Below are 14,661 nucleotides of genomic sequence, written 5' to 3'. Positions count from 1 at the left end.
TATTAGTGCATTCACCCAGCTGACGAATTCCATAACAAAGTCAATAGAATAATAAACTTCAAAAATGTATTTTAGTTGTGTTAACCTTAGGTTTGCATCTGATTGTTTTGTCAGATGTTAATTCACCATCTGCAATGATTCTTGCAACTTGTTGCAGTACTATCAAACTCCAGGATCCTTCCTCAATTCAGTCAAATACAGGACCCTGCCTCAGTTTTAGCAAAGCCAGGAAAATGTTCCATTATCAGGCAAACTCGGGATTTACCCATTCCTTAGAAAGCAAAGGATCGTGTGCAAGTACATGAGCCAATGTTTCCAAAATGTAGGTGCTGTTGGCATGGCCATATCTTTTTACTGCCCTCTGTATCAGAAAAAGCAGTGTCATACACCTGCAGGTGTGATGGTGCTTCCATATTGCTAGTACTTAAGGAACTGCAGGATGTTGACCCAGTTATTGTAGGAAAAAAAATGATCAAGTCAAAATGTTACACAACTTGCATGTGAATATATTACATTTGGTTCCTACTGCTCTTCTCCATGCTATAGGCCATGGGGTGTTAGAAGGGCTTATGCCTGAAACGTCGATTCTCCTGTTCCCTGGATGCTGCCTGACCTGCTGCGCTTTTCCAGCAACACATTTTCAGCTCTAGATTCTACTATAGTAAACTATGAATTTCCAATAGCAAGTATCTACTTAATGGAATGGGGAAGTATTAAACTAAATTCCACACTTCTTCCCAGTATTATCAACTGTTAGATATTAATGTCTGATGGACATTTGATACACCCATTTTAATGTATATTTTCTTTCTTTAAAATAAAAAAAATCAAATCTTTAGATTTAAGTTTAGATTTTATTGCCATGTTTACCCAAGTGCAGAAGTATAGAAGTATCATGAGAAGTGTTTAATGTTGCCACACATGGCACCATCTTCCCCCACCTCATCCTAGTTTCTAACCTCCAGCTCAACACTGTCTCCTTGACTTGTCCGGACTTGTCCGACCTGCCTAGCTCCTTTTCCACCTATCCACTCCACCCTCTCCTCCCTGACCTATCACCTTCATCTCCTCCCCCACTGACCTATTGTACTCTATGCTACTCTCTCCCCACCCCCACCCTCCTCTAGCTTATCTCTCCACGCTTCAGGCTCTCTGCCTTTATTCCTGATGAAGGGCTTTTGCCCGAAACGTCGATTTTGCCTGTCCTCGGATTTTGCCTGTCCTCGGATGCTGCCTGAACTGCTGTGCTCTTCCAGCACCACTAATCCAGAATCTGGTTTCCAGCATCTGCAGTCATTGTTTTTACCTCTTAGGTACAAAGGTGCCTAGGTACAAAAAACTTAGATACAAAGTAGTAAAAGAAACAAACTTTTAAAAATTAAGCATTACTAGCATAAGTCAAAAATAAACAAATAAAGTAATAGTCTTTCTTATTTTAAATTAGAAAAATAAAGGAATAAAGTTAAAATTCAACAGTCTTTGATGAATCCTACACTTAGTTCGCCTTCCAGGAGACCTCAACAGCCTGTTCACAATGCCACCGCTAGGGAACCTCCCTCACTGCACGCTCTTCCCACTTTGGACCGCAATGTCACTGCTGCTGTTGAAGTTGCCATCTCCTCCTGCCACCAGAACATGCCCAGGCAGGACCCACTTGCACACCAAGATACTGCCAGACCAGGCTGAGAGACTAGGCCAAGGCACCACCATGCCAGCTTGAGAGACCACCATGTGTTGCCAAGAGACTGCAATTGGTCCATGCTGAGGCTGGAAGTAAAGATAAGAAGAAAATAAACATCAAGAGAGAAAAAAAAAGAAAGAAGCAAGAAAGAAATAGATGGAGTGGGCAAGCTCCGGCTGAAACATCCTACTTTGCCACCCCCACTTTGGACATGTTTCTCATTTCCAGTTTTGAAAGAATAATGGATAGTTATGTAATTCAGTCTCCAAAACAGCTGTAAACAATTAATAAAGATTATAGCTGAATACTTTGAATCACTGTAAATTACATTATTTCCCATAAAGTTTATTCACCTTTTAGTTTCAGAACAGCGGAGTTAGGCACTGCAACAAGAGATCTAATAGTGAACTGAAAATGGACATTTTAATTGGTAATAATATTTACAATGTCTGTAATTGTGCTGCACATTTACTATTTCAAGAGATCCAACTTTGAAATAGAGGCTTAGAATATGTGAATGATTGTTACCTTGTGGTTCACTGCAATTGTTTTTTTTTCCCCTGTCTAGAAATACAAAGATGTAGAGCCCTTCATAAGGATTGAAGAAGTGGATGGCGTGGAATTGGTAATGCAGTTTGGAGAGAAGATGAAAGAGATGTTAGGAAGGAAAGTTGAGGCAGTCAAGGTATAAACTAATTTACTCAACTCACACATAATTTGTATCCCAGCAGTTGTTTTCTATTAGTGTGGGATTTTTAAATGTTGCATGATTCAACAGAAAAAGCAGACAACTTAACAACAAGTTCCAAAATAATTGTACCCTTGTTTGAAATTTCTACCTCATTGGAGAACTTGAACACATAATCTAGCCTGATGTTTAAAATAATTAATGTTCAATTGTTGAAATTGCTGTCTTGTGGATGAGATGTTAAACAGTGGTTAAGTTGGACATTAAAATTTCCATGAAATTACTCAAAGAGCTGAAAGTTCTTTCAATGTCCTCTCTCAACCATTAACCCTACCCCCCACCAGAATTTCACTGAATAACAACAGCGCCTACATTTCAAAATCACTGCATGCACTCTAATTTATTTTTGGTATGCTCTGAAAGGCCTCCATACATCTCTGCCTCTCTACCTTGCTTTCTCCAAAACAGTCCTCAAAATCTTCTCATTTGACTAAACTTTTGACCTATACACTCCTTGTGTGGTTCATCTTTTTTTTTGTTTAGTAATAAAATGTGACCTCATGTAAAGTGCCAAGACATTATTTTAAAGGTTCATAGAGTCATAGAGTCATAGAGATGTACAGCACGGAAACAGACTCTTTGGTCCAACTCGTCCATGCTGACCAGCTATCCCAACCCAATCTAGTCCCACCTGCCAGTACCTGGCCCATTTCCATCCAAACCCTTCCTATTCACAGACCCATCCAGATGCCTCTTAAATGTTGCAATTGTACCAGCCTCCACCATTTCGTTTGGCAGCTCATTCCATACACGTACCACCCTTCTGCGTGAAAAAGTTGCCCCTTAGATCTCTTTTATATCTTTCCCCTCTCACCCTAAATCTATGCCCTCTAGTTCTGGACCCTGCACCCCCCCACCCCAGGGAACAGCTTTGTCAATCTATCCTATCCATGCCCCTCAAGATCTTATAGACCTCAATAAGGTCATCCCTCAGCCTCCGATGCTCCAGGGAAAACAGCCCCAGCCTGTTCAGCCTCTCCCTGCAGCTCAACTCCTCCAACCCTGGCAACATCCTTGTCAATCTTTTCTGAACCCTTTCAAGTTTCACAACATCTTTCCAATAGGAAGGAAACCAGAATTGCACACAGTATTCCAACAGTGGCCTAACCAATGTCCAGTACAGGCGCAACATGACCTCCCAACTCCTGTACTCAATACTCTGACCAATAAAGGAAAACATACCAAATGGCTTCTTTCCTATCCTATCTGCCTGCGACTCCACTTTCAAGGAGCTATGATGTTACTATTTCTGAGTAATATCACAGAGCACTGTAATAAGGAAACTTTATTCTCCCTCCTTTCAATTTTTTTCACTTTTGTTAGAGTAAATTACTGTAATCATTTTAAAACTGAAGAATCTAAATTGTCCTAATCAAAACAAAGATGGCCAATGATTAACTCAAATTGCTAAATTAGACAAACTATCACTATTGTGGAGCACAATTGAGGGATCAGATTAACTATTCAAAGCCATAGCAGTGGAAGTGTCAAAGAGGATGCTAACATTGTAAGATTATAATGAAGATCATTACATCAGAGCTCTGAAGTAATAATGAGGGTCAAAGATGCAATCGGGGTGGGGGAGACCATTTGGACTCTCTGATGTGACTCATTTGTGTTTGGTGCTAAAATATGTTTTATTGCTAACATCCAGGCACATAAGATAGTGGAAGTACTCATTATATCACAACATTAATGTTGGTTCAGTGCTTTGACTATCAAATTACCTCAAAGGCCCTCTACCCTTACTGTATCGAGGTCAGAGTGGCCATGACATGCCTTGATTTCCTCCCCCTTCACAATCTCGCAGTCCTCTCTGGTAACCTACTAGGATGCACCTTATCATCGACAATTGCCCCAATCACTGTGATTATTTCCTCAACCACTAAATACAATCAGGTCAATCTTAGACGTAAGATTCCTGCAACCTTGAAAACATCCTGGATTGTCTTTAAAACTCCCCAGATTATATATGACTCACACTCCACCTGACTGACTACAGTCCATTCCCTGATCTGAATTTGCAAGGTGTCCCAGACTGACTGACCAAGGCCAGAACTGGTTTTACCTGACTTCCAGTATTGACCATGATCCAGTCCACAGACTGCAATAGTACAGTGATTTATGTTGGACCAACAGACTAAAGGATCATGACAAATTCCCCAGACCTGAAATGGCCTGGCACCTGAACTGACTGTGGCAGCGCCTCCCAACTGACAGTGGTCCTTCCTTACCTCACATGTCCACTTTACCTTTCACCTTTTGCTATGGTTTTCATGCAAGTACAGTGTGTTTGCTGTGGAAGCTGATGATATATGACACAGTAAAGTGCTATGACCGTCATGTTACCCCACCTTTTGACATTTACTCTTCACAAAGGGGTGATTAATTCTGCCAAATAACATAATCAATGATAAACCAATATATGTATAGAAACTCATTGCCACCTCATGGTGATAAATGGATGTTACCATCTAAGGTGGGAGTACTTTAAAGTGATAGATAAACTTAAAGACAATAATCTGAGTTTTGGACTGTTGCGTGATGAAGTATGTCTTCAGGTACCTGTTTGTAGCTTCATGAGCTCTGTTAGCATCTGCAGTCTACAATATTGTCCTTGAATTTTCCCTTTCCAATCAAAACTCTTTGTAATTTAGTGTCTGCAATCATTTAGAGATTAGGCAATCAAACATCCATCTGTTTTCTTGAACTTACATTTTTCAATTTGGAACATAGGAACAGGAAGCAGACAAGTCAGCGCCTCAAGGCGGATCCATCATTCAGTGAAATTGTTGCTGATCTTTAGCCGAACTTCATATTCTTAATACCTTTGCTTAACAAAAAATTACCTATCTTAGGTTTAAAATTGACAATTGATCCAGCATCAACTGCTTTTGTGGAAGAGAGTTCCAAATCTCTACCACCTTTTGTGTGTAAAAATGCTTCCTAGCATCTCTCCTGAACAGTTTGCTGCTCATTTTTAGACTACAGTCCCTTAGTTCGAGAATCCCCAACTAATGGAAACAGTTTCTCTTTATCCTGTTTTTACCTGTTAAAATCTTGAAGACTCCAATCAAATCAGTCCAAGTTTTTGGGTGGGTCCTTCTTGTATCTCCTCCTCCCATCTGAACTTTCTGTTAATAGCCACAAGGTCATTAACAAGATAATCTGCACAACATTTTCAATCAGAATTAAAACTAGGTGGCTAATCATAAAAAAAAACAGCTGTGGACCAGGCATGATGATTTATGCCAGCTATTCATTTTTGCCACATGAGATGCGAGACATTTTTGAAATCAGCCTTTATTTAAATGTGGCTAGGATGATAGGAAATGAGTGAAATCCCCTGAAGTTCCAACTGCCTGTTAACTCTGGGTTGGAAAGCGATTCTGGGAAGGGCTTTGTAAGGACTGACAATGGACTAGAGTTTTTTTTATAAAACTATTAGGAGCAGACCACTCTTCCTGGCCTATCAAAATAAACTTTAAGTTTCCTGGTGTTTTTTCTGAGGGGCCCCCGGTGAACTGTTTAAAGACCACTGTTTAGGCTACTGAAATCCTGTGCAAATAGTTGGTAAAGTACTGTTTGCTGTTTCTTGCTTTCACTCTCACATGATCTACTGAAACCTATTATCTTACTATAATGCAATAAACTATTGATCTTACTCAAGCACGTGCCTTTTGCTGCTGAAGATTTATTTATAGTGAATCCTCCATCTTTAACATTAGTCATACAGTATTACAAGAGGAGTTGCTAGCAACATTTTGATGCAAAAGAGCACCTAACAGAACTAAGTGCTAGCTCCAAGCTTCTCTTAAAACATAATGCAGTGTGGATTGTTTCCTAAAGTGAAGAAAGTACCAGCAATGCAAACAATCTATAGCAACCCAAAGAGGACAGAGTTTTAATAAATCTATATAAAATCAGTTAAATGTTTACGAATTCAACAACTTTTAAAGTGCACAGATCGAGTCTGCTCCTGAAGAAACAATAGCAGCTCAGAGCTGGAAAAGATTTAGCCGATGTAAATCTATCTTTTTAGGATTAAATTGCTCTGAAAAAGTTATTAAAAAATGAACTTGTGTGGGCCAGTAAAAGCCTCTCAGAAGCTACAAGAAGATAAATTCAAGTTGTGATCTGAAATAAAAATCAACATGGTCTGCAGAAGTATGGTCAGCCCCTGAGAGGAATGGTGAAAATATTTACTTTAATGGAGGCTTCAATCACTAGATATATTGAACCAGCATTTCTTTGGTCTCCAAAATTATTATAAGCTGCAGAAATATTATTCCAGAAAGGAGTAATTATTCAAGAAAAAATACACATTTTCACAGAGCATATTTTCTTTCCTTATCTAGACCCTTCCCACTTACATCCGCAATTCCTCTGATGCTTTTTGTCAGTTTCAGAAGTTCCAGATTGTGGGCTCCTGATGCCTTTTCTTTACTATGGATGTGGAATCCCTTTATATGTCCACCCCTATTAGTATGGTCTTAGGGCTCTTCACTTAGAGCCATAGACTCATAGCCTCATACAGATGTACAATATGTAAACAGACTCTTCAGTCCAACTTGTCCATGTTGATCAGATATCCTAAATTAATCTAGTCCCATTTGCCAGCACCTGGTCCATATCCCTCTGAACCCTTCCTATTTATATACCCATCCAGATGCCTTTTAAATGTTGTAATTGTATCAGCCTTCACCCCTTTCTCTGGCAGCTGATTCCATGCATGCAGCACCCTTTGTGTGAAAAAAAAGGCCTGAATTGTTTTCATCAACCACCCCTCTCCTCTGCCTGGATGAGCTCATCCTCACTCTGGACAACTTCTTGAACTCCTCTCACTTGCTTCAAGTCAAAGGAGTGACCATGGATACCTGCAAGGGCCCCAGTTATGCCTGTCTCCCTGAGGGCGACATGGATCATTCCTTGTTTCGGTCCTAATCCAGCCCCACCCATAGCTCTTTTCCTGCTATATCGATGATACATTGGTACTGCTTCCTTCTCTTGTTCGGAATTAGAAAAGTTTATTTATTTTGCTTCCAATTTCCAAGCTGATCCCACCTTCACCTGATTTGTTTCTGATCCCATCCCTTACCTTCCTCAACTTCTCTATTTCCATTTCCAGGGATAGGTTGGCCACCAATAACCACTACAAATCCACTGACTCCCACAGTTACCTTGACTATACATCCTCACAGGAGAAAGTGAGGACAGCAGATGCTGGAGATCAGAGTCGAAAAGTGTGGCACTGGAAAAGCACAGCAAGTAATGTAGCATCTGAGGAGCAGGGCAGTCAATGTTCTGGGCATAAGCCCTTCATTAGGAATGTGTCATTTGTCGACTCTCCTGCTCCTTGGATGCTGCCTGGCCTGCTGTACTTTTCCAGTGCCACACTATATATCCTCACACTCTGCTTCCTGTAAAGATTCCATTTCATTCTCCCAGTTCCTTTATTTCTGTTGCATGTATTCTGATGCTGCCAACTTTGATAAGGGAGCCTCCAAAATGTCCATCTTCCATAGATCCTGATCACAAAGACAGGTTACCATCACCTTCTCCACCACAACTATGGTTGAGCAATAAATACTGGTCCAGTAGCAACTCCCATAAGTGAGTAAAGAAAATCCATCTAATGACCATGTGCCAGCTGCAATCATATCTTACAACAATTTTGGCCAATACACAGAGTGGACATATTTATCTTGAATTCCTGAAGCTCTCAAATGAGTCATGTGCCTTACCAATTGGTTTTAAGTTGGGAACAGGGTGAAGAAAAAGAGTAATAAGTGGAATTAAAAAAAAATTATTGAGATTTCTTACAAAAGTACAAATTTAGTACAAAATAGTGTATTCCACTTTACAATGTAATAGCAACACCAGTATAAAATTAGAAAAACTAACACTAATCTATTCTACAGACTACCAAAACACAAAATAGGATAGCGTACATTATTCACAATGACCAAAAAAAAGAAAAGAAAATAAATAAGTAAATAAATAACTAGATACATATTCAAAATAAATGTATATCAAGTCATAACAAAACCAGTATTTATACGGGATTCTTCCTCCCAGGGGCCCCCGAACCAACCAACACCATTCCCACGGTGAAGCAAAGACACTAAACAATATGGCCGAAATATCTGTGTCAATGTAATTCAAAAAGGGCTGCCATGTTCTATAAAATAATTCCATTTTTTGGTGCACCATATTTGTAAGGAAGTCAAGGGGGATCTATTCCGTGGCCATCCTATGCCAGTTTGAAAGTCCTGGGGGACCTTTGGATACCGAATTCACTCAGATGTTTTTCCTCACACAGAAGGAAAGGATAGTGAATAATTTCCTCCCGTATACATCTAGAGAGGGAAAATTTGGAGAACCCAGAAGAAGAGACACTGGGTCCAGCCCAATCTCCATTCCCAAATTCTTTGTCAAGGCATTCACTAAACTATTCCAATATCTACTAATCTTATGGCATGTCCACAGACAATGCGTGAGAGTACCAACTTCTATTTTGCATTTAGGGCACATGGGAGATGCTCCTGCCTTAAGATTTGCAAGTCGGTCAGATGCCATGTGAGCCCTGTAAAGTATCTTCAATTGAATAACCTGATTCTATTACAGATAGAGATCTTCCTAGCATTTTCCCAGATATCCTTCCACATCTCTAAAGAGATTTCCATCCCCAGTTCTTGATTCTAGGTTTTATATAACCGTTCCATGTCCTTCGATACCTTATTACGTAGCAAGTGGTAGAGAGTACTGACCGAGGGCGTACCCATCAGCCGAAGCACTCTCCTTTCCCTATCAGATTTATAAGGATTAATCATCAATGTGGTCTTCTTTTGTATAAAAGTCTCATTTTGAAAATATCGAAAAAGGTCCTTGCAGGGCAACTCGAACTTCTGACGTAACTGTTCGAAGGACATTAAGACCTCCCCATCGAACAGATCTCCCAAACAGGAGATAGCTCTGCACTCCCAGATCTTAAATCTGGCATCAGTCAAGCCTGGCTGAAATCCCAATGTTTCCACTATAGGGGTATAAGGGCAGGTTTTTTGTGGACTACCCTCATCCTGTCGCATTATCCTCCAGGCTTTGATTGTCTTTAATACAATAGGGTTTTTACAATAATCCATAATTACTCTCATCTTGTCCATAAATATTAGATTGATGAGGGAACATTTTGCTTGGGAGGCCTATCTAACCAGATTGATTGTGGGTCACAGAAGACCCAGTCAGCTACATAAGATAACAAAGAGCTCAACTGGTACTTCCTGACGTCTGGAAAATCCAGCCCTCCCCTTACTTGTGGGAGCTGCAGCTTATCTAATTTAATAAGGGACTGTGTATGATTCCAAATAAAGAAACCAAGCCAACCATAAAGCTTACGCAGCACCTGTCTCAGCAACATCAAAGGAAGCATTCTCATAGGGTATAAAAGACAGGTAGAATATTCATCTTAACTAAAGCTATTCTTCCTAGCCAAGATATCGGGAGATCTTCCCAGCGTTGAAGGTCCGGTCTTATTTTCTCTCATAAGTGTGTATAGTTAGCTTTACATATCTGACCAAATGACGGAGTAATAAAAATACCTAAATAAATAAAAACTTCCCAGTGACCACTGAAAGGGGAAGTGAGATCCATCCAGAAGATTGGATATGGTGGTACGACTGCCTAATGACATGGCCTCTAATTTCATAAAATTGATTTTGTAACCTGAGAACATACCAAATAATTTAACCACTTGAATTAAGCGGGGCACAGATGTCAATGGGTCATTTAGGAAAAGAAGAACATCATCCGCATAGAGAGTAATTTTATGCTTGCCAGGTCCAACCTCTGGGGCCATTATGTTAGGGTCAGTTCATATAGCTTCCGTCAGCAGCTCAATCACTAGTGTAAATAATAATAGTGAGAGACGGTATCCTTGGCAACAACCTCTGCCAACACTAAAGTTATCCAAACTTACACCATTAGTAATCACCGCTGCTTTGGGGTCGTTATATAATACTGTAACCCATTTAGTAAAGACATCTCCAACAACAAACCATTCCAAAGTATAAAAGAGATATGGCCATTCTACCTGATCGAATGCCTTCTCTGCATCTAGGGAGACAACGATACCCGGTATCGCTCCCTGCTGGCAGGCTTATTCCATGTTTAACACTCTCCTAATGTTATTAGTTGATCTGCAACCCTTTATAAACCCTGTCTGATCCTCTTTGATAATAAATGGTAAAACAGTCTCAAATCTTAATGCCAACATTTTTGAGAGAATTTTAAAGTCTACATTCAATAAGGATATGCGTCTGTATGAAGAGCAGTCATCTGGGGCTTTTCCTTTCTTGAGAATGAGAGAGATATTTGCTTCTCTCCGAGAAGGTAGAAGGCAGCCCTGACTATGTGAGTAATTATACATATCTATAAGTGGCCCGGCCAATTCACCTATAAATTATTTATAGAACTCAGCTTGGAATCCATCTGGCCTGGGAAGTCTACTGCTCTGGAGCTGCCTCACCGCCTCCTTTACTTCATAGGTTGTCAGGGGGGCGTTCAAGAACGACACCTGCTCCAGGGTTAGGCCCGAGAGGGCCAGATTTTTAAAAAAAGGACTCCATCTTCTCCGTTCTATCCTCATAGCCCTCCAACTTATACAATTCGAAATAGAACTTTCTGAAGGCTGCATTGGTCTTTTTACAATCAAATGTCAGGGTACCAGCACTCCCTCTAATAGACGTAATGGATCGGGGAGCCTTTTTCTTTCTGGCAAGGTATGCTAGATACCTGCCCAGCTTATCACCATATTCAAATAACCTCTGCTTCGCTAATATTATTTCCCTCTTTGCTGTTTCAGTAAGTGCTGTATTCAAAGTTGCCCTGAGGGCCGTGATCCGCTGTAGTTTAGTAATGGAGGGCCTGTCAACACATGTTGTCTCAGCTGCCTTCGGGTGAGCCTCGAGCAGGCGCTGTTGTTCTCCCTTTTGATTTTTCCAGGTCGCAGAATATGAGATAATCAAGCCTCGCATGTATGCCTTAACAGTCTCCCACATCACCGATGGGTTACTGGCCATGCCTGAAATGATATCCCAGAAAGCTTTAAATTCCTGCAAAAAATATTTTATGAACTTGCTATCCTTCAATAAAAAAGGGTCCATACATCGATGTTGGGAACCCATCTCGCAGTCACTAGTCTTAATCTCTATATATACTGCAGCGTGGTCGGAAATAGTTATATTTTCTATTTTACAAAATAATATCGTGTTCAGAAAGGTCAGAGGGACAAGAAACATATTGATTCTGGTATGGCACTTGTGTGGCTGAGAATAAAAAGTAAAATCTCTACACTTAGGGTGAAGACACCTCCACACATCTACCAACCCTAACTCCCTATTCAGATCTGCCAACTGCCTAGATCTCATAGATATACCCGTAGAGCTGCAAGGTATCCTGTCCACCTCAGGGTCGATAATACAATTAAAATCTCCCCCTATGAGATCCAAGATGGCGGCAACCCAGTAGGTCTGAGTCTCAGAGCTCTGCCCATGACTCAGGCAAAGTGGGGTACCCACCCTCACCTCACCTGCTAAATTACCTAAAATAGTTTTTGCCCAGCATCCTTGGCCATTCTACATCAAACTTTAACTGTTTGATGCTTTTTAAAGTGACCAAGGGTAAAGGCTCTCGCAGTTTGCAGCAGACAGGGATACCTCAGTCTTATAAGATATTTGAAGCTGCAACAGGCTGGATTTGGCCAGGTGTTCTTTTCATCTTACAGCTCAAAAAGTAGGGGATTGGCCTTTCTTATTCAGAAAAATCTTTCCTTCCAAATGTTAAGCCAGATAAAAGATCAGTCTGCACGGTATATATTAATTAAAGCCCTAATATATGGAGTGGAATACAGGATTTTGAATCTTTATTGCCCCCCGGCGCATCCTTTTAAACTTGTAACGGAAGCGTTCTCCAAGTTGATGGCTGTTGAGATGTGCCATACAATTATAGGGGGAGATTTTAACTGTATCATTGACCAGAGAAGGACACGATACCTAGGAGCTCTGAGGGCATATCTTTGAGATCGAGGCAGCTGGCGGATCTGGTTAGGGAGTTGGGGCTGGTAGATGTGTGGAGCTGAAAATGTGTTGCTGGAAAAGCGCAGCAGGTCAGGCAGCATCCAGGGAACAGGAGAATTGACGTTTCGGGCATAAGCCCTTCTTCAGGAAGTGTGGAGGTGTCTTCATTCTGAGGGTAGAGACTTTACTTTCTATTCTAATCCACACAAGTGCCATACCAGAATTGATATGTTTTTTGTCCCCTCAACCTTTCTGAACTTGATATTGTCTTGTAATATAGACAATATAACTATTTATGATCATGCTGCAGCATATATGGAGGTTAAGACTAGTAATGATGAGATAGATTCCCAATATTGGCGTGTGGACCCTTTTCTATTGAAGGATAGCAAGTTCATAAAACCTTCTGGGATATCAACTCAGGCACGGCCAGTAACCCTTCGACGAGGTGGGAGACTGCTAACGCATACGCACGAGGCTTGGTTATCTCATATTCTGCGACCTGGAAAAGACAAAAGGGAGAACAACAGCATCTGCTTGAGGCTCGCCTGAAGGCAGCTGAGACAGTGTATGTTGATAGGCCCTCCATTACTAGACTACAGCGGATCACTGCCCTTAGGGCAACCTTGAATACCGCACTTACTGAAACAGCAAAGAGGGAGATATTATTTGCAAAGCAGAGATTACTTGAATATGGTGACAAGCCTAGCAAGTATCTAGTGTACCTTGCCAGAATGAAAAAGGCTCCCCAAGCCATTATGTCTATTAGAGAGAGTGCTGGTACCCTGACTTCTGATCGTAAAAAGATCAATGCCGCCTTTAGAAAGTTCTATTTTGAATTGTATAAATCGCAGGACTGTGAGGATAGAACGAGGAAATTGGAGTCTTTCTTTAAAAATCTGGCCCTCTTGGACCTAACCTTGGAGCAGGTGTCGTTCTTGAATGCCCCCTGGCAACCCAGGAAGTACAGGAGGCGGTGAGGAAGCTCCAGAGCAGTAAAGCGCCCAGGCCAGACAGATTCCAGGCTGAATTCTATATATAATTCATAGGGGAACTGGCTGGGCCACTTGTAAATATATATAATCATTCACATAGTCAGGGCTGCCTCTCGCCTTCTCTGAGAGAAGCAAATATTTCTCTCATTCTTAAGAAGTGAAAGGCCCCTGAAGACTGATCGTCATACAGATCCATATCCTTGTTAAATGTGGATTTTAAAATTCTCGCAAAAATGTTCGCATTAATACTGGAGAGGGTCTTCCCATTCATTATAAAAGAAGACCAGTCAGGGTTTATAAAGGGTCGCAGATCAACTAATAACATTAGAAGAGTCTTAAATATGATACAAGCCTGCCAGCAGGGAGTGATACCAGGATTAGTTGTCTCCCTAGATGCAGAGAAGGCATTCGACCGGGTAGAATGGCCATATCTTTTTTATATGCTGGAATAGTTTGGTGTTGGAGAGGTCTTTGTTAAATGGGTTACAATATTATATAATGATCCCAAAGCAGCGGTGATTACCTACGGTTTAAGTTCGGATGGCTTTAGTGTTGGCAGAGGTTGTCATCAGGGATGTCCTCTCTCATCATTATGATTTACACTAGTGATTGAGCCGCTGGTGGAAGCTATACAAACTGACCCTAACACAACGGCTCCGGAGGTTGGATCGGGTAAGCATAAAATTACTCTCTATGCGGATGATGTCCTCCTTTTCTAAAATGATCCTTTGACATCTGTGCCCCGCTTAATTATTTGGTATGTTCTCAGGTTACAAAATCAATTTTATGAAATCAGAGGCCATGCTGCTGGGAGGCCTTGCCAGTATACCCAATTTTCTGGACAGATCCTGTTTCCCCTTTCGGTGGTCACTAGGAGGTTTTCTGTACTTAGGTATGTTTATTACTCCAGCATTTGGTCAGCTATATAAAGCCAATTATAGACACTTATTAGAGAAAATAAGACAGGACCTTCAATGCTGGGAAGATCTCCCAATATCCTGGCTAGGTAGAATAGCTTTAGTTAGATGAATATTCTACATTGCCTGTTATACCCTATGAGAATGCTTCCTTTGATGTTGCCGAGACAGGTACTGCGTAAGCTTTATGGAGAAAGTGAGGTCTGCAGATGCTGGAGATCAGAGCTGAAAATGTGTTGCTGGAAAA

General features: G+C 40.9%; 1 protein-coding gene across 10 annotated transcripts in view; it reads left to right on the top strand.

The window, feature by feature from the left end:
- Positions 1–14,661, top strand: part of LOC122559589 (voltage-dependent calcium channel subunit alpha-2/delta-4-like) — a 483,398-nt gene that overhangs the window by 50,749 nt on the left and 417,988 nt on the right. For all 10 annotated transcript variants that reach the window (XM_043709329.1, XM_043709326.1, XM_043709324.1 and 7 more), the window contains exon 3: positions 2,250–2,366. In XM_043709329.1, the coding sequence (XP_043565264.1) occupies positions 2,250–2,366 (117 nt within the window). The remainder of the gene's footprint in view (positions 1–2,249; positions 2,367–14,661) is intronic.

The sequence above is a fragment of the Chiloscyllium plagiosum genome, chromosome 19 (assembly GCF_004010195.1).
Source record: "Chiloscyllium plagiosum isolate BGI_BamShark_2017 chromosome 19, ASM401019v2, whole genome shotgun sequence".
Taxonomy (NCBI): domain Eukaryota; kingdom Metazoa; phylum Chordata; class Chondrichthyes; order Orectolobiformes; family Hemiscylliidae; genus Chiloscyllium; species Chiloscyllium plagiosum.
Note: the sequence above shows the minus strand (reverse complement) of the source record. Positions and strands in the feature narration are given on the sequence as shown.